At 38.4% G+C, this 27,753-nt stretch overlaps 2 protein-coding genes across 8 annotated transcripts in view; one reads left to right on the top strand and one right to left on the bottom strand.

Annotated features, from left to right (window-relative positions):
- The window catches only part of LOC5577645 (rho GTPase-activating protein 7), a 170,674-nt gene that overhangs the window by 79,760 nt on the left and 63,161 nt on the right, over window positions 1-27,753 (bottom strand). The window lies entirely within an intron of this gene.
- Window positions 83-8,732, top strand: LOC5577647. Its single transcript, XM_001656595.2, has 2 exons — window positions 83-519; window positions 7,821-8,732. The coding sequence occupies exons 1-2, from the start codon at window positions 269-271 to the stop codon at window positions 8,545-8,547; spliced, it is 978 nt and encodes a 325-aa protein (XP_001656645.2). The 5' UTR covers window positions 83-268; the 3' UTR covers window positions 8,548-8,732.

The following is a 27,753-nucleotide window of genomic DNA, read 5'->3' as shown; positions in this document are numbered from 1 at the left end:
ATTTGCGTCCTTTTTCTGGCATTTTATTTAGAGAAATTGGATTCTTTATCTGAGGACGAACTGCGCCCTACAGTGCACTGCAGTTTAAAAGACGTCTGTTGAGGTCGAACAGTGGTAGTCGAACTCCACCAGCAGTACGAAAACGATGTTCACCTTGAAAAGGAACGGCACCCACTAGGATTAGTTAGTGGGCTGAGTTGTGCGCGCATCGAAATCTCTGGCGCTGTGACTTGTCAAAAACGCTGTACAAACCCCCCAAAAAGGAATAATGAAAACGACCATTTCGGTGGGAATTTGCGTGTTGTGTTGCCTGGTGGCGCTGATTGCTGCCGAAGCTTTCGGATATCAGACCAATCGCGATAAATATTCGACGGCTGAAACGGCGGAGGTATCCAAAAATGAGCAAAATTCAGTGAAACCTGCCGATCACGGATCACGGAGTACAAATAGTGTGGAACACGTTTTGGAGTATGTGCCTGGGGATTTGAGTCAAGTGAACGAGCACCAGCATGAGAAGAGGTGAGGGAGGATGGTGGTTGATTTAAGTCAATAACACCTGAGTTTAATTAGTTGCGGCAATAAGAGGTTATGCGATGTGCGACTGTGTGTTCGTGTCGATACTAGTTGGCCAATATTGGGATAAGTGCTCAGATCATCTGGAGATTCTGATAAAGATTTTTCATGAACAATAGTTGACTTCAATACAGCATCGGTCAATGTAATTACAGTTTCATCGATCTTTAGTTAAAACTACAAAAAAGTCGACATGATCGATTCTGTGGATCAACTGGAGTACCGTAATCCGAAGGCAAATTGATCACTAAATTCAAAAATTGTCAAATAAATTTCGACAAAATCAATACTCAGTAAATTCCCCTACCTACTAAATTTGGGTCTCCTGAATCTTAAAATAATGTCTAAATTCTTACAACTCGGGTAGATGATCATTTTATTGCAAAATAAAACTTTGTAAATCTGCCTAATACGCCTAAATGTAGGCAATTTTCTTTGAAATAAGCACATTATTTGAGAATAAATGGTTTTATGAGCAAAAAACTATACTTTCTATGCTATATGATATCAAAAATGAGTTCAGATATTCATTACTTAAGCTTCCCCGAAGTGATTCGTGGAGGATTAAACAGTCACTCAAAGAAGCAATCTGTTCAGCAATATTAAAAAATTGTGTTCGGCACTGATCAGAAATAAGACGAAATTACTTGTTCGATGAAGAGTCCCAGAGAGTGACGAATACGAGAATTGCTACCAGATACCGATAGCTAGCGATCCATGAGGGCAGATAATAAGAACCTGATCGAGAAAGATATTTTAAACACTCAAAGTTAACATGTAGGCATAGCACCACACAAAAAGTGTGTATATTTGTATGCAAAACTGATCATAATAAAAATTAAATAGTTCAAAATCATCTTTAGACATCTATAAACTAGAAAACATGGAATGTATGTGGTGCCAACTAAACCTACAGCATCATTGGGAGGAAATGTTTTATGGTACCGACCTGACCAAATTCGCCCCCGTGATCAATTTGCCCCCGGATTACGATACCAATGCAAAAGTCGCCTTTGGCTTAACTTTGAATCTTGTCACAATCTACAACTTTTGCTTTTAGATAATTCAATTTCTGAATTTTTATCATCAATATTATTCAGTCAAATTGGTCACCTATAGCTTAGACAAAACCAGCAAGCAAATTATACCTTCCTCGTTTTTGGAAATCTTATGAAATTAGATGCTTTTCTTAAATTTATAACTCAGAAACAGTTAGATTTAAAAAAAATACTTTTGAGAAATTTGATCGAGATCTCTTTTGAAAGGTGCTTTGGGCATGCTGTTTTCAATTCTGAAACTGAAAATCTGTTAAGAACTATAGTATAAATTGATTGAGAAGATTTCTTTTCCATTACTCAAGGGCCCAAATTGACCTTTTTACAGCATTTGTTCTCGCTCATTTCACACTTCTGAAGTCGCGCTTTTGTATTTTGTTGATTGTAACCAAATTATGTCTCAATTATATCACTGTTCGGGTATTGCATTCTCATAATGATAAAAATCAAAATTACCTGGAAATAAAAAGCATTTTTTGATATCTTAAAAAACAGGAATATCAACCTGACAAAAAATAATTGTCTGATTTCTCATAAAACTACGAATAATTTCCATAGAATTCGGATACAAAAATCATAATTAAATCTCGTTCAACAGAGCATTTAACGAAATGAACTATTCGGAATTTGGTAGTAAATTACAGCATCTACAGCATTTTTTAGAATTCAATATCATTATACAGTTTTCCTGCATTGCAAACCCGATTTTCAAAAGGGCCAAAAATCACTTTTTCTCCAATCATTTATAGATTCCTTGCATTAAACGATCAACCAAGTAGCACACATGTAATAATTGAAGCAAAATAACTATTATATGATTAAATCTAGCTATATATCAGTCAATATGCCCTAATTATAACATGTGTGTTACTCGGGCAGTGAACGCTTCATCAAGAGGGTCATCAACTGAAAAAAATCTAAACTGTAATTGGCCTCAGCATGGAGAGGGAGACTTTCTCCATGTAAACTGGCCGAAACACGCTAACAAAAACTATGTCGACCTCTAAAAAGGCAATAAATCTAGGCTGTAGGTTGTAGGTTGTAAATCTAAAATGGACAATACATTTAACCCCTCTACCGGCAGCTTCATTTTTTACCGCAAAATTCAAATTCAAATCGTTATAACTTTTTTGTTTTTCAATATTTTTGCACCATTTTTTCACAAGTTCTCAAAAAACTCTTCTAGTTTTAGGATCTGTATCGATATTGATCATTGGTCATCTGGTTTTAAAGATATTCCAAAAATCCTTGGGGGACCGACCCGTAACTAGAACTCTCCGTTAATTTCTCAGGCTACAGAATTTTAATCGTATTCGAATATTCACTCTTCGGAACAATACATTAATAAGATTATGTTGTGAAAAAATGAAGCAATTTGGTGCAGCCGTCTTTAAGTAATGACCATTTAGGTTTCTGAACCACGCTGGCCAAATAAAGATCTTAAAAACTTCAAAAAACATCATATCGCAATTTTCAGATATTTCCAAGAATACTCAACCGATTTGTATGATTTTTTCAGACAAGCTCCTTATTACTTGGCATTATATAGCCCACATTTTATTTTTTTGATAAATTGATCAAAAACAAAATGGCCGCCAAAGACATTTTATACGGAAAATGTCGGTCCCGCAAGGAACATAGCAATATATTTGAAACCAGATCACCAATAATCAATATCGACACGGATTCCTAAACTAGAAGAGAAGTTTGAGAACTTGTGAAAGAATGGTGCAAAAATATTGAGAAACAGAAAAGTTATGACGATTTGAATATTTATTTTGCGGTAAAAAATGAAGCTGCCGGTAGAGGGGTTAATCTCACTATATTTTCCATATATTTCGCAGCGCTCAGAATACATTCGATTTTCAAATATTTAGTTCGGGGACGGACCTGGTGTAGTGGCTAGAACAAACGCCTCTCAGGCCGATGACATGGGATCGAATCCTATCCCCGAGATAGTCACTCATGACGTTTATGTTATAGTGAAGGTTTTCTTCGGAGGGGGAGTAAAGCTGTTGGTCCGAGATTAACTAGCCCAGGGCTGAAAATCTCCAACCTAAAGAATCAGACAAAACCATAAAATTGAAACTGTTGGCTCCTAAAATCTGTGTTTACATATAAAACTTATTTGAAATAAGAGCATGAAACGAGCTCACCAATTGATAATTCATCGTTGATAGGCCAGTTTCCAATCACTTTCAATTTCGTCTCCAGCACTGCCCAGCGAAAAAGCAAAACCGAAAAAAAACACTCTAGCGGTGGAAACAGTGGGACCGCTTGCTTGGGTTACCGAAGGGCACTCTTAATCCCTCGAACTTCATAATTAAAAAAAAAAAAACTCAAGATGTTAGTACAAAATTCATGTGCAAAACAAACAACTCGTGGATACGCATCAACGTGTGAAAAAAAATCACAAATCGCTTCACTAACAAAAAGATGCAGCCCTTTTAAGTTATCTGGGGTCACATTAACCCCTGAAAATAGATAAAAAAAAACATTTATTACGTACTCTTTCTACCCAGTCGTGAAGGTTTTTTTTAAACTTCACGTTAATAAAGTTAAAACAGTCTTTCTACCCGGGACCTACAGAAGAATGTTTAACCAACGACAAGTTTTACCATTCAAATTAATTAACAGGAGGGCAAATTTTAAGACTGGTTTGTTTGAAATAAGTACCAAAAGCGCAAATATAATAACTGATATCGTTTGGCAAAATAACAAAATAAGATCAAAATTTGACATTATGAGAACAAACCAATGGCAAAAGTTCGGTAAACTAGCAGTGTTTGTATTTTGATCCGAAGAAGCCGAACCATATTCGGAGAGTGTAACAGTTCGCGAACCACAACAGTTCGTGGCACATCGCATTCGGAGAGCCCTATGAATATTCCCTCTCTCGATTGATACTTGGCACGCAGAGCAGCAACCCTCACAAACTGCAACAGTATCGAGCCATTCGGGTGATTTATGTTTTGCATAAAATTGGTAATAGTTTTCATATTTTCTGGTAATGCAGCTCTTTAATACCTAATTATGATCCATTGGACCACTGAACACCCCTTTGGTTGCAAACATAGCACAGAAAATTTAAAAAAATCGCCTCTGTTTCTTGATCAGAATGAGAGTGTGCCAGCGAATGTTACAAGTTTTGACACACAGTGATCGGCGCCAAACAGTGGGTGGTGTGTGTCTGTCTTATTTTCGTTCATGGCTCGTTATCTTCAACGAACGATATATGTCATGCGTGTTGTATGAATGCAGGCGGATAAATGGGATGAAATTATGGCTCGTGTGTCAATGATCGTTAAATTTTCCAAGGCCTGGTAATTGACGATATAAAAATAATAAAATCTAATATTTTCTTGACTGTTATAGATGATGTAGAGGCCACAAACTGTTGCCAAATAGTTTGGTATAGAAGATTGTGCTACACAATTTTCCGGAAATCATTTCCTGGATACCCCATTTCCCGGAATGACTCATTTTATATCTTATTTCCCGGAAAGATATTCGAGAATAATCAAAACAATGCAAATGAAAACTTTTAAATACATGATGTTTCGTCGTTCGAGGTGACATTGAGCCAGAATAATTACTGTGGGTTACTATTTTTACAGAATCATGAAAAATTGTGGCAAGATTCAAGAATCCTTTGTAAATAGCCACTAGATTGTCATAGTTTAGTTTTTAGACGTTCAAGCTTGCCATGAGATGAATCGAAAAGGATGGCCAAAGTCACGCCGGAACTACTTCTTTGATGTATCGTCTAGAAAATCTATCCTCGCTTTTTGTTCGATTAAAATATTAAAAAATAGCAATTCAGCAACAGGCTTAGATTGTTGTTCTCCTATTTGGTATTCTGATTTATGAAGCAGTTTCACTGGCTAATTTAGTAGCACATTAATAAGACATATTTCCTTGACAAAAATATTTGCAGTTATAAGGGTTCTGTCCACCATGTTTTCGGGTTATAAGCGAGGTTAAGGGTTGGGCTAGCTTTTTTATTAGATCGCGAATTTTTAGACCAATTTTCTAGATCTGAAATCTCTTCCAACTGTAGGCTTACTTTTAATAATCTCATGACTTTTTAAACCTCTACTATGGTACTACATGAAGGAACTTTTCGGTCGTCTATTTTTGAGTTTTTCTGGTAAAGGAACTTTTCGTAAGGAATTTTTCGCCTATCTATTTTTGTGTTATTCTGGTAGAGTTACTACTGTACAAACTGTCTATATTTTCATTGGGTAATTGCCCTTCTTTACATACATGGTCTGCTCTTCCAAGTTACATTCAAGTTAAATTACAATCATTTTCATAAAGAATCATACTTCTTTTGGACATTTGCCGTTTTTCCGAAATTTACCGACAGAAAAATGTTTGGCGAGAAAGCTCATATTAAACATCATAAATTTTCCCTTCTTTCAAACTAAGGTTAATCCGTTGAGTCATTGGATTATAACCACAACTCCTTCCCCACCTTTGGAATGAAATAATAGCATGAACCTTATGCTGTTGTGTAGGTTTTTAATTGGTATCATCAAAATTTGACTATTCCAGCCAACTTACATGCAAGTCTGACAACTTGTATGATAATTTATTGAAGTTTTGCGTGTAAAGTAATTATTCCATTGCAGTCATTTTCCATAGAGTTTCAGAGGGTTGTTCAAAGACAAAAGTAAGTAACCGAGAGACATTTTTATTTAATTCGAAAACTTATCTTGGGAAGTTGAAGTGTTTTGCAAATTTGTGTGACTTCTGAAATTGAACAACTTTGTGAAACAGACCAACTTCCCACAACTTAACGTTTTCGAATTAAATAAAAAAGTCTCTCGGTTACTTACTTTTGTCTTTGAACAACCCTCTGAAACTCTATGGAAAACGACTGCAATGAAATAATTACTTTACACGCAAAACTTCAAGTTATTTGTAGTTCGTCATCTAAATTTCGGCCAATTCGGACTACCAAAAGCTGAGATACAGCACCCCAAACTTGAGCATTTTGTATGGAAAAACAGCATTTGGTTACTAACTTATGTCACTGACTGTAGCTACGCTATATAGTAGTATTTATGCGAATTGACAATCGAAACGCACACAAACAAAAATCTCCACAAGATATCGGTTTGAATTTCAAAAATTTACTTTAACCACACAAAATCTTAACATAGAAAAGTTTTCGTGACAATCTGGAATAGATCCAAAAACCTTGCGGTCGATAAACCCGCACGTATCCCATGTGCCTATCGACGTGATTAACGTTGGAAGTTAGAAGTCAGTATCCTCAAAATGAAGGGGGAATTTCTACTCAGGTTTCAATGGCCTTTATGTTGCATAAACCATACATAAAGCATGTATGTTGCGATAAGTTTTCCACCTTGTATAAGGCAAAATGTATAAATTGCAATAGTCAATGCTGTTGAATCTACAATGTACAGTTCAGGCTCAAACATTTGTCTCTTGTCAAAAACAGACTTGGTGTTATTGTGAAATCTAGATGTATGAGCTTTCATTCTTGGAATGGGCCTTCGGAGCTTCGTATAACACTCCCGTGCGATAGTTTGAGTTCACCCCCGGAATAGCATACAAAAGTGTTTGGCCATATCTCTGTGAATACACGTTCAATTCAAACTCTTTATAGCTCGTTCAAAAGGCTTGTTCAACTTTGTTTAACTTCGTATCTATTCTAACGAAAACAAATTTTGAATTTAGTCTACTTTATTTTTACTTAGTGATAATTTTCAAAAGAGTGACTTTTTTTAAGTTTGTGTCATGAAAACCGTAATCTTATATTCTTCGAAAAGCACTTGCAAAATGTTGATGTAAAAATCTGCAAACTGTTCAAAATCTATAAAAGCCATTCAAGCCATCGTGCAAAAGTGCGGGTTCACCTGAGCCGCGTGCAAATCATTTCTGTCACTAATTCTGCAATTTTTCAATCGATTTCTGCATTTATAAGGATTGATAGTTTGGCAAAAATTGGATCCAGAATTTTTTCTCATAAAAGCACTGTTGATCAATGGGATGTGAAGTGTACACACACTTTTTCCATCTTAGGCAGGCCCCTTACTTGCCAATAATAAACCTTTCGCTCAATCGTGTCGAGTCAGCTTCATTGCAATTCCACTAATCAGTGTTAAAAACAACTGACTAATCCTCATCCATTTGTGTTTTTTTCCAATCCCAAACGCACAGAGAGATACTGACTCATCCTAGTGGAGGTGACATTCCTCTGTTGGATACTCAGCAGCACCTCCGCGGACGCCGGCTGCCTTTCTACGTCGACGAACCTCGCTATGTCGTAATTGGGCGACCGTCACTCTTCCAATCGAACGGGGGATTTTCCTTCATTCCGCAGCGCGGTCGCAAATCGGACCCTCCACAGCCATCGTCGATTTCCGCCACAGCCCTGGAGAAGCGGGAACTCTCGATCCAACAGATGCTCCAAGGAAGTGACTACTTCGTTCCGAACCGTGGCAAGAAGCGACTTAGCAGTGGGATCTCCAAGAAGATAAAGTTCGACGACATTCTCGGATCGGATGAGCTGTTCATTCCGAACCGGGGCAAGAAAGAACTGTTTGATTTGTTTCCAGCTATGACCAGGGGTAGAATGCTCAACGATTTCCAGCCGTACCTCAGCAAGAAAAACGTCCTGAACACCATCCAGAACGTAGGCAGCAAGGAATCCGATTCCGGGGGCGAACTGTTCTACCCGACCCGAGGCAAGAAGAACATCCTGGAAAATCTGGCGCAAAGCCAGGACACGTTCTTCTCGTCCCGTGGCAAAAGGAATCCACTGCTGCTTGCCGAGGACGAAGGCCTGAGTCCGTGGGAATACCTGGCGGGCGCAGATGACGACAGCAGTTACGATGCCGACCTGCCGCCCCTCGATAGCTATCAGTCTAACAAGATTATCACGTAAAGACACGACGGCATCGACCAACTGAAAGCCATAACGGGGGGACTGACGTGTGTGTGTTTCATGAATTCATTAACCAGCTTGTTGTAAAGAAATTAGGTTTTCAGTTTTCACCCAGAGAAAGACGGTAAAATATTCATAGAGGAGATATTTCAAAGATTGAAATAAAATCAAAAAATGCAAATGGACCTTTCTTGAATTTCACTGTTGAGTCGGTGGTGTGTGCGTCTGTCGGCGGCATTTGTCCTCTTCTGCTGGCAAATTGTTTTGTTGAGTTGAGTTTCGGTAATATTGTCATTAGCAGCTAGCGGTGATGACAGCAGCAATTGGATGCGCTTCGTGTTTGGCCTTTTTCGGTGAAAGGCTATCGTTTCACTTTGGAAAGGAAACTTTGAAGTAGGTGCTAACGCACAGGTGTCATGTTAATCTTGCTTGTGCATTGGGGTGATTTTTGGCCATTCAACACAGTGAAAAAGCTACAATTTTGTAGAGAAAAAATAGTAATGTTTATGATGTTTCACAACTTCTTTTTCAAAACATCCGTGCTGAAAACTGATGTTCTGATGTTACAAAAAAGTTACACATTATGCATTACGGGTCAAAAACGGTCAATAACTTTCAAACGTTACCAAAAATCCATTGCGAAGCCGATTCTCTTTTAGCAGTAAAATATAAATCAAACCCTAAAACAGAAAAATGACAATGACAATTACCGGATCCTGAGGCCACTTCCGGTGAAATGGGAGACAAACATAAACAATGGGTGAATCTAGGCATGTGACTGCTCAACTTCATAAAATAACCTCAGCGTTGCTGTAAGAACACGCTGGATTCTAAGGTTACTTGCCCGGTCATCTGGTCAGGACGGACCAGTACTAATAGCAGCGAACTAATGCGTTTGTTCAGTTGTTGATCAGCATATCACGTGTTGGTTAGATATTGTTGAGTAGAAGCTCAGACTTGATAAATATTCAGTTATGAACAGTGGCATAGCAAGGGTTTTTGGGGCCTGGTGTGGAGTTCGATTTTGAAGCCCTCAAAATTAAAGTGAACGCCGTTTAAATGTAAGATGCTAATGTGAAACTGACTGTCGGAATAAACATTGAACAAATAGCATTTGTAGAATTATGACTCAAGCGATGGAACATATGTTGTTCATATGTTGATATGTTGTTGTGATAGTTTAATGGCAAACATAACAACTGCTCCTCAAGTACTTCTTTTCTTAATTCTTGTTTACTGAATTTACTGAAAATGTTCGAGAGGACTTCCAGTGAATCAACATAGAAGTGAAAATATTAGCTGGCGAAATAGCGCTGGAAAGCAATGATTCAAGATGGATAAGTTAGACAAGATTTACTTAAACTAAATTACCAGATGAACCCCAATGATTTCTATTCTATTCTATTCTATTCTATTCTATTCTATTCTATTCTATTCTATTCTAAGCGCTTGCACAGCCTATATTGAAGAGCATTCTGAAAATACTGGAATTTCTCCTAGTATTTTCTTGTCAGCATTAATTTTTGCAGCATATCGGTGATATGGCACAAATATTAAAATGGCCAGGCCCACTGTGCAGACTTGGTTTTGAAGATAACTCAAAAGTTCACGGCGATCAGATTATCCACTAATGAATAATATGATTGACGTAAATGTTTGAATTGTTTTAAGGAAGAAACGGGGACAACCGTACCAACCGTCTCATTTTAGGGGGAAAGTTTAAATCGTTGGGAGTGGCGTTGCTAAGGAAGTTAATGCACACTCCATTGTTGTAGGTGCTTCTAGGGATGGTACACAGGTATTTCTTGCATATGTCCTGGCTCGGAAGCCTAGGCTAAAGCGCCGTTACTCGCTCTCTGAAACGAGAAGAAAATATTATGGTTGACTCCCCCACCCCCTTTTTTTAAACATATCAGAGCACATAAATCATAAATACAATTGAGATTAGTTCTTTTATATTAACTAGTCCAATCTGATTGAACACCGATCAGCACATCTGACCTCGCGCTTATGCAGAAAACACCCAACTCATATCAGAAAAAGCTGACTATTTAGTCAGCGTGCAAGCCTTTTATTAGACTTCAAAAATAAAAGATCTCACCGAATCCAAAGCAATAGAATGGCTGCATTCGATCTAGCATCACAAACATCAGGCATTCTTTTCAGGGAAGCTTTTTTCAATTATTACTTCCAGGTTTACATTTGTTTTGGACTTATGCATCTTGATAACATTGCGAAAAGCGTTACACCGAGGGATCGGAACGTCGTTCAAGAAACAAAAACGTCGATGATTTGAACCACGGGCGATACATTAGTTACTATTCAGCATTTTATTTTTCCTTCGATGTAGATGGCCCAACACGTATTTCAGCACACAATATACAATGGACCGATGCACGAGTTCATTAATTTGACGTTTGAGCGGGGCCAAATTCATTCGTTGCTATGGCCACATAAATAACACGGCACCACTCAAATGTCAAATAGTGACCTCGTGCATCGGTCCATTACAGGTTCATAAATTTCAATCAGTTTCAATAATCTCACGCAAAACGTTAAAAAAGAAAACAAACTGTAAACTCAGAACGTTCCTGAACACTGTATTTCACTCTGCACTTTCAATCCACTCACGACACACAAACATAAGGCTAGTTTAGTGAAATTATACTTCTATATCAGCCATTTCGCAATTTCGCTGAAAATGAAAATTTACGAGGAACGAAAACAATGCGGTAGAAAACTTTAAACACGTCAGCTTTCACGCGCGGCTTGCTGCGATCCCAGATGAACCCCAATGATTTCTTCAAGAACTCATTTTGTGATTTTCACTAAGGATTCCGTTTTAGACCTTCAAAAATTCAACGTAGAACTTTTCTAAGGGTAATCATAGAAGTTATCTCTGAAATTTCATCATGAATTCCTTCAAAGATTCTTGCAGAAATTTTGTGAATGTATCCAATGATTTTACCATAATTTTCTTAATACTTTCATCAATATTCTCTTTTACAACATCTTCAAGATTTCAAATTTTATTTTCTCCAGGGTTTTTCTAGAATTTCCTTCAAAATTATCGTTCAGTTTACAGCTAGCGAATTTCTTCAGGAATCACTACAGTGATTGATGCTATGATTCCTTCATGAATTATTCAAAAACCTATAGAGAAATTTCCAAAAGATGTCTTCAAAGAATTTCTCCAGTCATTTTCTCAGGAATATTTCCAGAAATGTTGGTGAAATTTTTCAAACATTCGGGAGATATTTTAGTGGGATATCTGAACGTACCATCTGATGGAACTCGATTTGGTGTGATAGTAATCCTTCATGAACTTCCACAATATTCTCTGAAGGATTTTGTAACTTGAAAAATGCACGAGAAATTGTTTGGAAGAACTGCAGGAGTAATTTCGCATAAATTGTGTGAAATTTATAGAGAAATTTCTGAGGAATTCCAGGTCAAGTTTGAAGAGAAATTCCTGGAAGAGTATTACGTATATATCCTCGGATAATCCGAGCAGAAATTTTAAGAGCAACTTCTACGGAAAATGTGGATGAATGTCTGAAGGAATCCATTCTTGTGGAAATTTACGAAAAATATTCTCTAACCATCCCTTGAAACAACGCTGGAAGATTTTTTGGGAGACTTGGTGGTGGAATCAATAGAGACATTTCCGAAGGAAAGGTGCGAACCACACCTACCGCACCCCCCTAGCTAAGCTATTGGCTATGACAGGTTTATATTTTGCACTGGACGATCATGTTTATCATTCTAGGACTCCTAAATTGCAAGAAATACCCCCGACGATTGGAAGGAACCTCTTTCAACGTCCGTTAGAGAGGGGTCGTAAAAAAATCAGGGCTGTAATTATGTTTTTAAAAATCCAACATCTAGATGTGGAAATACTGATCCGAGATATTTGGAAGTTTCCAAAAAGGCCATTTAAGTTTTCATATTCTGATAATGGATGGCAACACTGCTTAATTATTATCAAAAGATTCAAATAAATTTTAAGGGGGTGTAAGATGTAGAAACAATAAATTTCAAAGATAATGATACTAAATGGTCACTAGAAATGAAGAAAGTGTTACATGCCAAATAGTCGGTCGAAGCACAAATATTCATGGGGTAGGCAGCACTGTTTAAGAAGAATTAACAAAAGATAAAAGTCATAGAACTTAAGCGGAATAGAAATGTTGAATATTTAACAAAATTCTAATACTCTTCAACTGTAATCCAGTTTTTCATGAAGAGTTTAAAATTTGTTCGTAGCTGGCAAGCTTGTTCTAGTGAAATCGACAAAACTCAATATATCCAATTTCGTTACGTTATTTAAGTCGAATCTTGATCAATGTTTATGTATGTATATTGTATGTTACACATTGCGTTAAAAAGCGAAGCACAATCATTTTTTTACGCTGGCAACACTAATAAAATGGTTTGAATAAACAAAATAAAGTAAGGTCTCCCATAAGACACTAAAATGAGAAGTGTTATAGGAAACCCAGGGATTACGGGGTTTCATTTATTCGGGAGCGTTGCTGCGAATATCTCGTAAGTACTATGGATAGATAGAACAGAACAGTCTTCGGTGAAGTTTCAGTGCTTTGTAGAATCTACCATTACTTAGGAGTTGAGGATTGTTGTTTTAGTTGAGAACTTGGCCGGTAGGGGCCTTTTTTTGAACTTGCATTATGTGAACCTTGTGGGATGAGAACGTAATCTTTGGAACACATGATATTTCTCATGATATGATCTCCTGATGATTTGAAAGGTTGGTGCCTTGGGAAGAGTTGTTCAATAGCTGAAGGGCTGACATGAGGTAGCCATTGAGCTACGATATTTAGCCACCAGGCAGTGCTAGTGTGCATTTAACTTTTGTTTTGCGGATATCTCAGGATCGTGACCAGAACAACTTTGCCGAACAAGTAAGAGAAAACCGCAAAACAAAAGTTTCATGCTCACTAGCACCACCTGATGGCAATATCTTGAATCTCATGTCTTTCAAAATAGGCCTTTTCATGTGACAGGGCCGTCTATGCATTTGTTTAAACCGATGAAGTACCGGTGCTAACACGGGACTTTAATCTCCATATAAGAACTGTCAAAGTGATTTAAAATCAGCTGATTTGAAACGTCTCTTGAAAAGTCCTATGAAGTAATCATGATTAAAAAAAAGATCGTTAATCTGAATTTCGGTCATGAAAAAGTGGTCGTAAAAGGAACGGTCGTCAAAAGACGTTGGAGTGTAAAAAGTTTTTGAAGCTGAAACATAAAAAAGTAGTCAACGACATGCTCTAAAATTTTTAAAAATTTGTGTCCGTCATGAAAATCTAGGTCTGTCATGAAAATTTTTGAAGTGTTAGTAAACATGATGCTGAAGTAAACTGCCATGATGGTGTTTTTCAAATGAATGAATGTTTATTGGGGACGCTCTGTGAATGATTCTAGGGAACCCTTCATGTTTTCTCCAACGGGTTCGTTCAGAAATTCCTAGGATCCCTAGGAACTGTTCCAAAAGGTGTCAAAAAATTGCTACAAGGAATAAACTAGTTTTTTCTAATTTAAATTTCTTTAGGCATTCATTAGTATTTCATAATGTCTTCAATGATTTCTTCAGGCAATCTTTCGAAAATATCTCCAGGCATTCCTCACAATTTTTTTTTTTTTTTTTTTTGAAAAATCCCTTCAACGCTTCCTCCTAGGATTCCTGTAGGATGTACGAGAAACCCTCCATGAGTTCTTGTACAGATTCCTTTATGTGCACCTGCAGTATATCCGTAATGGAATCGTACAGAAAATTCTACACGAATTCAATCTTGAATTCACCAGGAATTCCTTTAAAAAATTCAATGGAGTCCTCAAAAAATCACCTCACAACTCCTGATTTCTTCAGAGATTTCTCTAAGATTTTTTCAAGGGATTTCTCTAAAACCTTCAATCGAGATGGTCAATTTCTTAAAGAAATTCGTGAATAAACTATCGACGGGATTACAGGAGAATAAAAAAATACTGTAGGAAATTCATGAGAAATTCCTGGACGAAAATTTGAAAGAATGATTCTGTTAAAATTTCTGCAAAAATACCTCAAAGAATTGTTTAATCCATGGAGTATTTGTTAAAAAAAACTTTGTACGAAACTCTGGAGAAACTTTAGGTGTAGAAGAATAACTACTTCTATAACTAAGTAGAATACTAAAGAATTCCTGTATAATTCTCTTTAGGCAAGGATTGAATACAGATAAAATTGAGATTATCTCTTACTTTTCGCTCTATGTAGATCGCTATGTCTCAACCAGACGATTATAAAAATCGAATGTACATCGGACTTTTTATCGCCAGAGATAAGTTCTTGGCCTATAATCTCATAATCGGAAAGTTTTCAAATATTCTATCGTTGAATTTTTTTCATAAATTTTGTATCGGCTGAAATGCGCCAAAAACGGGATTTTCATGGGTTTTAGTATGAAAAATAATCAAAAAATAGAAAAAAAAATTTCTGAAGCACTTCTTGAAGAAATTCCAGACGAAAAAATTGGAGAAATCCCTTGAGGAATTTTATGAAATATACCTGGAGAAATCTATTAGGGAATTTTTGGAGGAATCCCTGAAGGAGCTTTTGCAGGGATCTTAGGAAGAATTTATAAAGGAATTTCTTGACCGATCTCTGAAAAATTTTTTGAAGGAGTTTCCCGATTCTTCTGCCCTATTGCCCTTCGTTCGTTTCTCGGCTTTATTATAACGCTTGACACGTGCCTTGCTTTGCGCGCCACGGCACACATGCAAATACATTTTGCTGCAGCTTCGCACTCTCAGAAGAAAGAGTGCCCGCTTAATTGGCAAAGTTCATTTTGCTTCTTTCTTTTGGTTCGGGTAGGGCAAATCGGACGAGTATACCGTGAGTTTCTGGGGATGAATGTAAAAGGAAAAGAGTGAAAGATATGAAAGGCACGAAGAATGAGAGAGCGGAAGATACGAAAGGTACGACGCATGGGGCAACGGGAGTGAACCGTTCTTTTTTTTCGTTTGCTCGTTTCAGTTTGCTCTTCCTATGCCAGCCGCTGAGCTACTGAACCGTTCAAAAGATCTGGTTTTCTAAAACGAGTGATTCGGATCGGATCCGTTCACTGAAGTGAGCCGTTTTGCCCATCTATTCATATTATGAATGCAAAAATGATCATTTGGCAAAGGAAGCTCTTAATTAACACATCAATCGTCGCGCTGTTGTATTTTGTACAACACTGTTGAAAAAACCTCGCTTTTCGTTCACAACAGCAGCGTGGTTGTTCTGACGGTAGCAAACCGCGCGACGACTGGAAAATTAATAACTGTGGAAGTGCTCATAGGAACACTAAGCTGAGTAATGCCAGAAAGAAGAAGAAGAAGATAATTTCTTCAAAAATCCCTCAAAGATTTATTTCATTCCTGGAGTATTTTTTTGGCAGAATCTTTTCACGAAACTCCGGAGAAACTTGTGGTGTAATCTTTAGATGAATAACTACTATTTCAACTGAAGAAGTTTCTGCAAGACTCTCTGAAGGCAACAACTGGAGGAACCCTTTCAGGAATTTCTGAAGGAATATCTGGAAAATTCCATGTGGGGTTTTCTGGAGAAAACACTAAATGAATCTTAGGTTGAGTGTTTGGATGAATTCTTAGAGAAATTCCTTATAAAATCTCAAGAGATATTTCTAAAGGAATCTCTGGATGGATTTTTGAAGAAATTCTTAGAGGAACGCCTGGATGAAGCAGAGGAAGAATACCGGCAGTCATCCCTTTAGGAAGTTTTTTTTTTTCTTTGAAAACTTCTGGAAGGACTTTATAAAGAAATCCTAGTACGATATTCTAGAATCATAGAATAAACAACCTCGAGCATTCCTGACAGAACCCATAGAGGATCCTATGCAAGAAATCCTGAAGAAACGTCTGGAGGAATCTATAGAAGAAATCCTAGAAGTATTAGAATTATTCTTTGAGGAACGGCCGGGAAAATTTTTGTAGTAATCACTGGTGGATCCTGAGGAGGAATTTCTCGATGATTCCCTGTAGGAAACTTTATCTCTGGAATATTGCCTGAAGATATCTTTTGAAGAGTTAATGCAAATATCATTTGAAGGGTTTCACGAGGAATCCTTGGAAGTGTTACTAAAGGAATCTTATGGGAATTGAGCCGGCATATCATAAAGGCGTAAAATTTTGAATATTATTTGTACCTATTCTAGCAGAAATAGCTTCCAGGTGCCCTTGAATCCACAAATTCCGAATATAAAAGAAGTGTTCAAGTTTCATTCTAGGGTCTCATATATTTCAATGAAAATCATAAAAATAAATAAATAAAATCGTTCAAAACAAATTTTTGAGGACTCTTCAAAGTCATTGGCCATTTGTGAACCCTTAATGTATATGTGAAATATAACTTTTTCCCAATGGATTTGGAAGGCTACTCAATAAAACAAAAATTTCAAATTCAAGTTTTGTTTTTAAAAATAGATCATTCTGAATGTGACTTAAACCGAATCATATGACAAAATAAACGAGGGGCCCAAACGCAAAGAGGTGTAATTGTCATTTTGGTCGGTTTTGAGTTAATAATACCAAAACATTCTACAGTTTGCAAGCTTTCCAATGGTATTTTTGTGTGGTTTTTACGTCCAACAGCAAATATAACATAATTCGTAGAAGGTTGGCATGCGATTTGTGTCGAATAAAAAATTGCTGATAAAACTTCAAAATCGATTTACTCAAAACTAGGTATTTGTCACTTACATCACTTTGCTTCTATTGCTGTAAGTGACAAATACCTAGTTTTGGGAAAATCGATTTCGAAGTTTGAACCCCCTCAAGTGGTTTAAGGGCCAGTTACCACCCCAAAGTGGATTGATCACCCCAACCTTCCAGCTGTGAGCGACTGAGTGACTGACATTTTGGCCTTTTAAAGAAAGTTGTTAATTTGGCTCCAAAACTAGCTTTCGCCGTTTCGATGTTTGCTGTGCCTCTTGTGCTGCTCACCTCACCCAACTGTTCGACGATTAGAGGTTCGATGTCTAGGTTAACAGATATAGGAGCAACCTTGAAGTGGAGTCCGACGATCGTTTGTTAGCGCAGATCACGCGTTGATCAACTGGAAATCCATGCCCTCGTCAAGTACCAGAAACATTTGGGGGTCCGCTCGCTAATAATCGGTGTGTGTTCGTGAAATTTTATGGTACAGCAATTTGTTTCTACTCTTTGGGGTGTGAAATTTTCGTTCGCGCTGGACATCAAAATCATCGAGTGTCAGCTGGAGGGTGTGAGCTGCAGTCAATTCAATACCGGTTCATACGGTTGAGAGGGGGAAGAGGACTAGTTCATGAATAGATTCAGGTTTTTTCGACTAATGTCAGAATTGAAGGACAAACATATGGTGTCGTGAATGGATAAATGCTGCCTAATGGGCCACGAGTGATGCATGTACCTACTCACGACCTACGAAGCAATTTTCGGAAAGTTTAGTGGTCACGAGAACAATGCCCAACGATTTCTATCGAATGGGATGTCGCGTGGGGAATTGCGTCATCACGATTTGAACAATGGTTTTGATTCGGTGTCATTTGATGCTGCCTATTTACTATGAGTTTGAAGTAGTTTTCGAAATTAATTTGAGCTAACTTGATCTGAGTCTTTTATCGTTCTCAGAAATGCTCCAACACATCACAATTTTCAGCTTCTGGAAGAGAAGCCTATCAGCATCTTAGAGAGAAACTCGTCAGCATCTGAGTGCGAAGCCTTGTCAGCTTCTGGAAGCGAAACCCGTCAGCTTCTGGTAGAAAAGCTTGCTAGCTTCTGATAGAGGAGCTTGCCAGCTTCTGAAAGAGAAGTTTGTCAGCTTCTGGAAGAGAAGCTTATAAATTTCTAGAAGAGAAGCTGACAGTTTCTGGAAGAGAAGATTGTCAGCTTCTGGAATAGAAAACTGTCAGCTTCTGAGAGAGAAACTCGCCAGCATCTGGGAGAGAAGTTTGTCAGCATCTGGGAGAAAAGCCTGTCAGCTTCTAGAAGAGATGCTTGTCAACTTCTGGGAGAGAAACTAGTCAACTTCTGGGAGAGAAGCTCGTCAGTTTCTGGAAGAGAAACCCGTCAGCTTCTGGATGAGAAGCTTGTAAATTCCTAGAAGAGAAGCCCGTCAGTTTCTGTAAGTCAAGCCTGCCATCACATAACATAAGTGGAACTCGAGCTCAAAAAGTGACACCGACTTTAATATTTGCATGCTGGTATAAGGACATCGGAATGTCAAAAGTGTTATACCACCAATACTCCACTGCACTGTGACGTCACGCATCAATATAGAGCGCTGCATATGACGAGCCTAACCTCACTTATTTGACAGCTGCTGGTCCTGTTGTTTACGTTTCGGACTTAGTCGTTTTTTCCATCATTTTTTCATCTTCGCATTTCTATCGCCAGCATGCTGATGGTGACGATTTTCCACGGTAGGAAGATAGAATAATACGATCCGTGGGTATCTGCAGTGGATTTGACCTCTCCTCGCAGCAAACTTTCACGAAATCAAGAATGATTCGAAAAAAGTACTAAGTCCAAACTGTAAACAACAGGACCAGTACCTGTCAAATTTGATGCGTGACGTCACAGTGCAGTGGAGTATACATCAATCGACATTGCACATTGGGCCAGACTGCAAAATTAGGAGAAAAAAAAATTGATTATGAAGATGATTTTTTAGAACAATACTGTCTTCGGCAAAAATGTTACATATGATGAGGACTACATTTTGACAACAAAACACGGAAATATTTTTTCCAACTTTTATGCTTTTCAAGCTAGCGCTTTGAACTGTTCCATAAAGTTGTTCTCTGTTAAATTTTGAACAACTTTGCCCAAGCCGCCAACCTTGTAAGTCTATTTTAGCCCTTGCTATGGCGCTTTCAATGTTGCAGGGTAGGGTTGTCCATGAAAAATTGATATTTTGCCCATAACTTTTTTACTTCAAATTCTATCAAAATTACGTCTTCTACAAAGTTTTAGAACTAGTTGAAACGCGCATTTTGGTGAAAGAGTTATGTGATTCTATTCATTGGTTTATGAAATATGATCAGTTTTATTTAAAAAATAATCATATTTTATCATATTATATCAATATCAACAACAACGGGGATCCAATTTGCACAAGATCTGAAAGGTATAACTTAGAGGTTCAAATGGCATATTGTATTACTGGAGAATATTGGAGGATTTACCGTATATTTTTGATGTGAAAACGAACATATTGAGCATGAGCATGAGCATAGATGACCGTACAATTCGTAGTTGCTACTCCTTGATTGACCAGAACAATCGATGTTCCTGTTCCCTGTTTCTGTTCGGGATGAACCACTGCGACCAGTTTTCTTTGATCTTTTGTGGTATACCCATGTCATTTGTTTAGTGCATGTCGTTCTACTCCATTACTATTAAGAAATAATGAAGTAGTCGTTTTTTATAAAAATATCATTCTTTACCATTTTGCATAGAGCCTCTTTAGAATAAGATACCGCTATTTATACCTTTTGGAGAAAACAGTTTGTCACCATTAAACTCTCAAAAGCGCGCCCCTTAATCAGGTTCGGCCACTAAGCTGGTTGAATGATACTGGTTTTGACCATGCATCGGTACTCTAGCGTATCAAATTTTTGATTCTACCTATAAGTTTCAAAGTCGTTTTTCGAAACTGTGAACAGGTTTCATTGCATGAGACATTTAGATTCCTTGAAACAGAAAGCTTATTTTAGAAGTTAAGAGGACTGCTACTCCACTGATTCGGAATCGTTTTTCTCCTATATATCGAAAGATAAACTCTTGAACTCGGAAAGAAATTGTCTCATGAGTTGAAACCAACCTCAGATGCTGATTGAGCCATTTTTCCACATCGACCACCTCATCATCTAGGACAAATAGGTGGGTCTTAGTGGCTTGTTACTCTCTTATACTCTTCCGACCGTAACTTATAAGTATTCACAAGAACAGATACAACAAGAGTACAATATGGTAACAATCGATGTTGCACAAAGGGTTCAATGTGCACAAATCGAGAACTCAAATTTAAAAAGTTAATAACGGCGCCCGGTACATCCTTACATCCATCCATCGGGGAAGGGAAGGTATGTTAGCAACCGTTGTTACTAGAGACCGAGTATACCTCTACATCTCCACAGCTGTCATGGAAAGGATATTGGGTTAGTGGGATAAGGTAGAGATCTGGGAGTCACCAATCATTGGTGATGCGATCCATGATATAAACACGCGTAATCGGAATCGCGATATAATTCGATAAACGCATTGTACGCCGACCAAATGTTCATCACTCGCCCACGCAAGAGCAAGCGACACGATCAATAGATCAAACACTTTTAACAATCCACGACGCTTTTTCATTTCACTACTCGACCGACGCGCGATATGTTTGGTCCTGCCTTCACCGCCCGCCCCGCGTCAAGATCAAAGGATCAAATAGAACTAGCGGATCACGACACTTTTAACTTTTTTTAAGCGCGACATGTTTGATCGTGTCCCCATCGCCGCCCCCGCAGGGACAAGCGCCAAGGACGAAGGATCAAACAGAACTCAATTTTGATGAGAAAACGAACATATTTTACAGAAAGTTCATGATTTTAGCTGGAATATTGTTGAGTGTTGACAAAAACAAAGTCAAAACCATCGGAAATCTTCTCAATCGAATATATATGTGTATATTTTTAATTTATAAATACAAACCTTTTGTAATAGAGATCGAATGCACCTTTGTATTTACGACAATTGTTTTAATGAATCAGTAATAATATGTATGAAATGTATTAAATGGAATAAGCGAAATAATCAGAGTACATATCTATGACATAACGACATACTATGAAATGGCTTTTACAAGCATTTACACATGTTGTTCAATGAAGCTGAACGTTTGTTCTTTGTAATGTAAACTGATCCAAGCTCAAGCACATGCTTATCAATTGCAAAGTAATTTTTTATACAAAATCAAAAAGCATTGCAATTTCACAGTCTATTTTTTTATTAAATTTGATCACTTTCAACCATACGCAGCCTATTCATTGGAAATGTACAACGAATCAAAACGTTTTCATTGATGATTAAAAAAGGGGATTATATTTCGAACACGCGGATTATGTATGGCGTGGTGGTTGAAATATTTCACTGATATATGTCATCCAATTCCCAGGAAGTGGAAGTCAATTGCAACTCAAATTTATTGTGTTTGAACCTATTTTATACCCTGGGAGTAGAAATGGCTTTCTAGCTCGATGTCAGATAAACCAGCTTAGATTAATTTGTATGCTAAATTTGTATGCTATATGAATAGGATTTATTCGTGCTGTTCGGAATATGCGGCAGAAAAATCACAGTGATTGACAATGGAAACAAAATATTATTCAATACTGTTAAGAAAATTTTACAATAAAAGGAGATATATTAATATTTTTATCGCCAATTCAGGCTGATTTTTGCCTATTAGTTGCATTTCAAGTCAGCCTAAGCCGCAAGTGTTCGGAATATGAATCTAAACATTATATAAATAAGTATAATATGCTAAAAAATAGTCAGTTTAAAAGTTATCAACCAAATTATGATTAGAACTTTGCAGTAATGTTCAACACGCAGAGAATTGACAGCTTTTCAAAATAATAAATATTTTTGTTGTTTTCAATAAGTGTGTTCGATTTGTTGTAATAAAAAATATTGTTGAAACAACAATGAATTTTATCAGAACAATCCAGCTTTTTACGCTAGCTATAAAACAACGGGGAGTGATTTGACTTTGACATTTCTTGGCTATCAATTTTATAGTTTAGTCTACATAGGTGATAATTGAAGATTGTTGATTGAAATGTCGATAGTTTTCACTGGATTTGTTTTGCTGCTGCGGTTTTCTGTGCATTTTGCAATGTCTACTCCATTTCACACAAAACTTTATTGAATAAAAATGGTCATAACTCATAAACGCATGAATACAATCACTTAATTATTTCACCAAAATACGCGTTTTAACTAGTTCTAGATCTTTGTAGAGGACGTAATTTTGATAGAATTAAAATAAAAACGATATGGGCAAAATATCAATTTTTCATGGACTACCCTACCCTGCATCATTGAAAACTCCATAGGAACGGCTACAGTAGACTTACAAATTAGCGTCTTGGGCAAAGTTGTTCAAAATTAAACAAAGATCAACTTTATAGAAACGTTAAATTGCAAAGCACAAAAGTTGCAAAAATATTTCCGTATTTTGTTGGACCACCCTAATGTCACTTAATGTCAAAATGTAGTCCTCATCATACTTAACATTTTTGTCTAAGTGTTCTAAAAAATCATCTTCATAATCAAAATATTTTTTTTTCTCCTAATTTTGCGGTCTGGCCCAATGTGGCATTGTATTGAAATGAACCAAAGATAACATATATCCAGAGTGGAAACGAAGGGAATGAAAATAACTATTTATGGTACAACATTAGAATGAGATTTACACTGCTCGTATTCGAGATAATTTAGTCAATGTATTAGATATCTATGTTGTTATGCTAGAATTATATTCTTTAGGTGAATGAATGGAAGGATTTTCGAAAGCAAAAGCTTTTTCACGTTATGAAACAGGAAGTTTTTTGATAGGAAACTATATTTTCGAAACGATCACATTATGTGGTTATGAAACATGAATATTAAATAGTATGGCAGAAAAAATTACATTTTAAGAAAAAATAAATATGTTTTATCTTCTGTAACCGTTTGTTACAAATTGTTACTCCTTTTTTAATTCGTGCTATTTTTTATTTGTATACTGTTACGTTTCTAGTGTTCAGTGGTGTTGGATTAGTATAGGATTAGTAGATAAAGGGTTAGAAAATGTTATCAATGTTAGTAGATTGTCAAAATGTATAAAATATGATTGTTAGTAAATTAGAAGAATTGTTAAATTTGAATTACAAACATGAAAAAGTTGCATGCAAGCTGTGGGTACAAGTACAGAACATAAAAGACAAGTGGGCCAGCAGGCGTATTACACTAAACAGGTGGTAGCAACCCCCCAACCCACAATTGAGGAAACTGTAGACAAGAGTGTCCGATCACGGACAGTAGTTGACGAGGGCAATCCTTCCAGATGGAGGATCCCTGCTGGGTGGCCAATTCCTCTTCGGAATGCCAGGGATGATCGGCCAATTCTATCTCCTGAAGGAATGCCTGGGGTGTCGATAGCTCAGACTGTGAATATGATTTCTTAACAACAGTCCTGAAAAGTACTACTAGGTTGGGCTGCTTTCGGTGAGGGAAACACTTTGGGTATCGGTTTTCGAACTACGACGGTTTATTGCGCGTGCCATACAACGGCTAAATACTGAATGAATATATCTGTGCACGCAAGCTCCTTAAGTAGGCTGCAGGTAGAAGGACTCATTGCATGCACAGTGAAATGGCTTCGGTGGGAAATTTCCACTGTCTTATGTACTGGATGCTGCAATCGGTGGTCCGGGTGGTGTGATGATGGAGAGCTCAAGCTAGACGATCGGGTTGCGTGAAGTAGTGTGTGTGTGAGGTTCAGGTAGGAAAGGGTGCTTGTTAGTGGTGGTAGCCGAAATACTCGCGACGACTCGAGGTTAGTTATATGGTTGTTTTACATGAATGGGAATAGGGGGGAATAGATTACATAGACAGGATCAACAACAGGGTGAAAACGATGACTGAACTGATCAGGGTTAAAATGTTGCACACCGTTCGCGTTTTGCGTGAACAAAGAGGGTTAGGCCAAATTTAAGAATCGCCATCGCTTCACTTTGTAAAAGGCGTTCGTGTGCTTAAGATCAATTTTGAAAGTGTCCTCAAAGTTTTAAGAGTGAGTGGTAACCGTATAAACTGGGAGTGAAAGTGTATTTCGTCAGGTATGATTGGACCTTAAATCTATCATAATCTAATGCATATAACTAATGGCTAGAAAGTTAGTACGGCTAGATAATTCCTCCCATCATCCTCACAGGACCTTTTATATTACCGTTAAACTATCGCCATCTTGGCTGGTATGGCGTGGCCTACCAGCAGCACACGTTTCGGCCTAGTAGACGGAAGTCTGCTAAGCCTAACCCGTCAAGGATTCGCTGACCACTGGCCATTTCGGTCATAACCGTTAAGGAGGTCCACAGCTCGGGGTACTCACCCCTAACCGTAAAAGAGCTTTCCCCTCTCGGCACGGTCTCTCCGGTACCGTCCTGGGCCGTGTCGATTGCCGTCAAAGAGGGACGACGCCTTATTAAACCAACCCCTTACGGCACTACGTCTACAGTGCCGTCAATGTTACCACCTGTCCGTCAAGCAACGACTCCATCAGCCTGTTAGCAGCATCAGCGAGCGCTCGCAGGACATCGGGAGATCGTCGGCAGCAACCAGAAGCAGCAAGTCGTACCGGTACGTGAAAACCCATTAACACCCACACCCCCACAATAGCTTGTAATAAATTCGGATAATTCTAGAAACCCGCAATAGTCAATCTTACCCAAATAAAAACCTAGCTTTCAATCTTTCAATCCACCCATTTCAATAGCCCTAGTCAGGTGACGGTACACTGCACACTTTGATCGCGTAGCCCCTCAGCTTACCCAGTAGCAAGCCGACCCTGAGACCCAGCTCGAGGGGTCTCTTGTTACTGAGAGATTGCCCGGTTTAGTTAATTAGTTACACTTCAGACATTGCTTTCCAACGTTGTCGACCGTCCCCCGATCTTAATGTCTGTAATCTTCGCAGCAACTGGTCTACTGATCGAATCATATGTAGCAAGCCGACCCTGAGACCCAGCTCGAGGGGTCTCTTGTTACTGAGAGATTGCCCGGTTTAGTTAATTAGTTACACTTCAGACATTGCTTTCCAACGTTGTCGATCGTCCCCCGATCTTAATGTCTGTAATCTTCGCAGCAACTGGTCTACTGATCGAATCATATGTTTTTTGTTTACTCTTGGTAATGACAGTTCGATGTCTTCTATACTAGATATACCACTTGCCAGCAGCTGGAAGTGGGTACAACTTTTCAACTCGCTTTCACTTCGGAGTTCCACATATGTTATGTGCTGCCAACTTCTGGAAGAGAAGCTGACAGGTTTTGGAAGAGGAGATTGTTAGTTTCTGGAAGAGAAGCCTGTTAGCTTCTGGAAGAGAAATCCGCCAGCTTCTGGAAGAGAAGCTTGCCAGTTTCTGGAAAAGAAGCCTCAAAATCTGGGAGAGAAGCATGTCAGCTTGTGAAAGAGAAGTTTGTCAGCTTCTGGAAGAGAAGCATGTCAGCTCCTGGAAGAGAAACCCGTCTGCTTCTGGAAAAGAATAAACTCGTTAGCATCTGGTGGAGAAGCCTGTCAGCTTCTGGAAGAGAAGTTTGACATCTTCTGGAAGAGAAGCCTGTCAGCTTGTGGAAGAGAAGTTTGTCAGCTTCTGGAAGAGAAACCCATCAGCTTCTGGAACTAAAGGTTGTCAGCTTCTAGAAAAGAAGCCAATCAGCTTCTGAGAGAGAAACTTATCAGAATCTGGGAGAAAAACATGTCAGCTTCTGGTAGAGAAGTTTGCCAGCTTCTGAAAGAGAAGCTTGCAAGCGTCTTATGTGATCGAAACTTGCAAACTTCTAAGAAAAGGTTGTAAATTTCTAGAAGAGAAGCTCGTTCGTTTCTGGAAGAGAAGTCTGTCATCTTCTGTCAGTTTCTGGAACAGAAGACTATCAGCTTCTGAGAGAGAAGCGTGTCATCTTCTGGTAGAGAAGCTTGCCAGCTTCTGAAAGAGAAGCTTGCCATCTTCTGAAAGAGAAGCTTGTCAGCTTCTGGAAGAGAAGCTTGTAAGTTTCTGGAAGAGAAGCCCGTCAGCTTCTGGAAGAGAAGCCTGTCAGCTTCTGAGAAAGAAACTCGTCAGCATTTGGGAGAGAAGTTTGTCAGCTTCTGAAAGAGAAACCCGCCAGCTTCTGAAAGAGAAACCCGCCAGCTTCTGGGAGGGAAGCCTGTCAGCTTCTAGAATAGGAATCCGTCACTTCCGGGAGATAAGCCTATCAGCTTCTGAAAGAGAAACCCGTCAGCTTCTGGAAGAGAAGCCGGTCAGCTTCTGTAAGAGAAGCTTGTCAGCTTCTGGAAAAGAAGCATGTTAGCTTCTGAGGAATAAACTCGTCGGCATCTTGGAGAGAGGCCTGTCAGCTTCTAGAAGAAGTTTGTCAGCTTCTGGAAGAGATGCTAGTTAGCTTCTGAGAGAAACTCTTCAGCATCTGGAAGAGAAACCTGTAAGCTTCTGGAAGAGAAACCAGCCAGCATCTGGGAGAGAAGCATACCATCTTCTGGAAGAGAAGCCAGTCAACTTTTAGGAGGGAAGCCTGTCAGACTCTGAGAGAGAAACTCGTCAGCATCTGGGAGTTTCAGTTTCTGTCAGTTTCTGGAAGAGAAGTTTGTCAGCTTCTGGAAGAGAAACCCGTCAGCTTCTGGAAGAGAAACCTGTCAGCTTCTGGAAGAAAAGCTTATCAGTTTCTGGAAGAGAAGCCTGTCAGCATCTGCAAGAGAAGCCTGTCAGCTTCTGGAAGAGAAGAGAAGAGCTGGAACAGGCAGCTTTTGGGAGAGAAGGCTTTAAGCTTCTGAAAGAGAAGTTTGTCAGCTTCTGGAAGAGCTACCCGTCAACATCTGGAAGAGTAGCCTGTCAGCTTCTGGAAGAAGCTTGTCAGCTTCTGTAAGAGAAGCTTAACAGCTTCTGGAAGAGAAGCTTGCCAGCTACTGAGTGGAAAGCTTGTCAGCTTCAGGAAGATAGCTTATGTAGACAAGTCTATCAACTTCTGTGAGAGACGTTTTCCCGCTTCTGTGAGAGAAACTTATCTGCTTTTTTTAGAGAATCCTGTAATTTTCTGGCAGAGGCTTATCTTGATGACATCAACAACAACAGCCTTACGAAATTCGCTACTGTTTACAATATTTCATTTATTGTATTAATTCCAAAAGCACGTCCAACCCCAAACACTGCCAAACTCAAATAATACCCTGTCGCCAATGCTATCCACATTGGTAACATATCTTCCATCTCCAGTATATCATCACGAGAGTCAACTTCATCCAGCATACGCTGGTCGCTGCTTCTCATGGTTGTAATTCATCGGCATTCGAATCCGCTCCTTCAGTTGCTCTCTATTGTCATAGTAACCATTTTCACGATCGAAAACGTTCGACAGCTCACTC

Source organism: Aedes aegypti, chromosome 1 (genome assembly GCF_002204515.2).
Source record: "Aedes aegypti strain LVP_AGWG chromosome 1, AaegL5.0 Primary Assembly, whole genome shotgun sequence".
Classification (NCBI taxonomy): Eukaryota; Metazoa; Arthropoda; class Insecta; order Diptera; family Culicidae; genus Aedes; species Aedes aegypti.
Note: the sequence above shows the minus strand (reverse complement) of the source record. Positions and strands in the feature narration are given on the sequence as shown.

Coding starts and splice junctions, on each gene's coding strand:
- LOC5577647 (XM_001656595.2), top strand. CDS start 269: ATGAAAACGACCATTTCGGTGGGAATTTGCGTGTTGTGTTGCCTGGTG. Junction 520..7,820: donor GAGCACCAGCATGAGAAGAG/GTGAGGGAGGAT, acceptor CCAAACGCACAG/AGAGATACTGACTCATCCTA.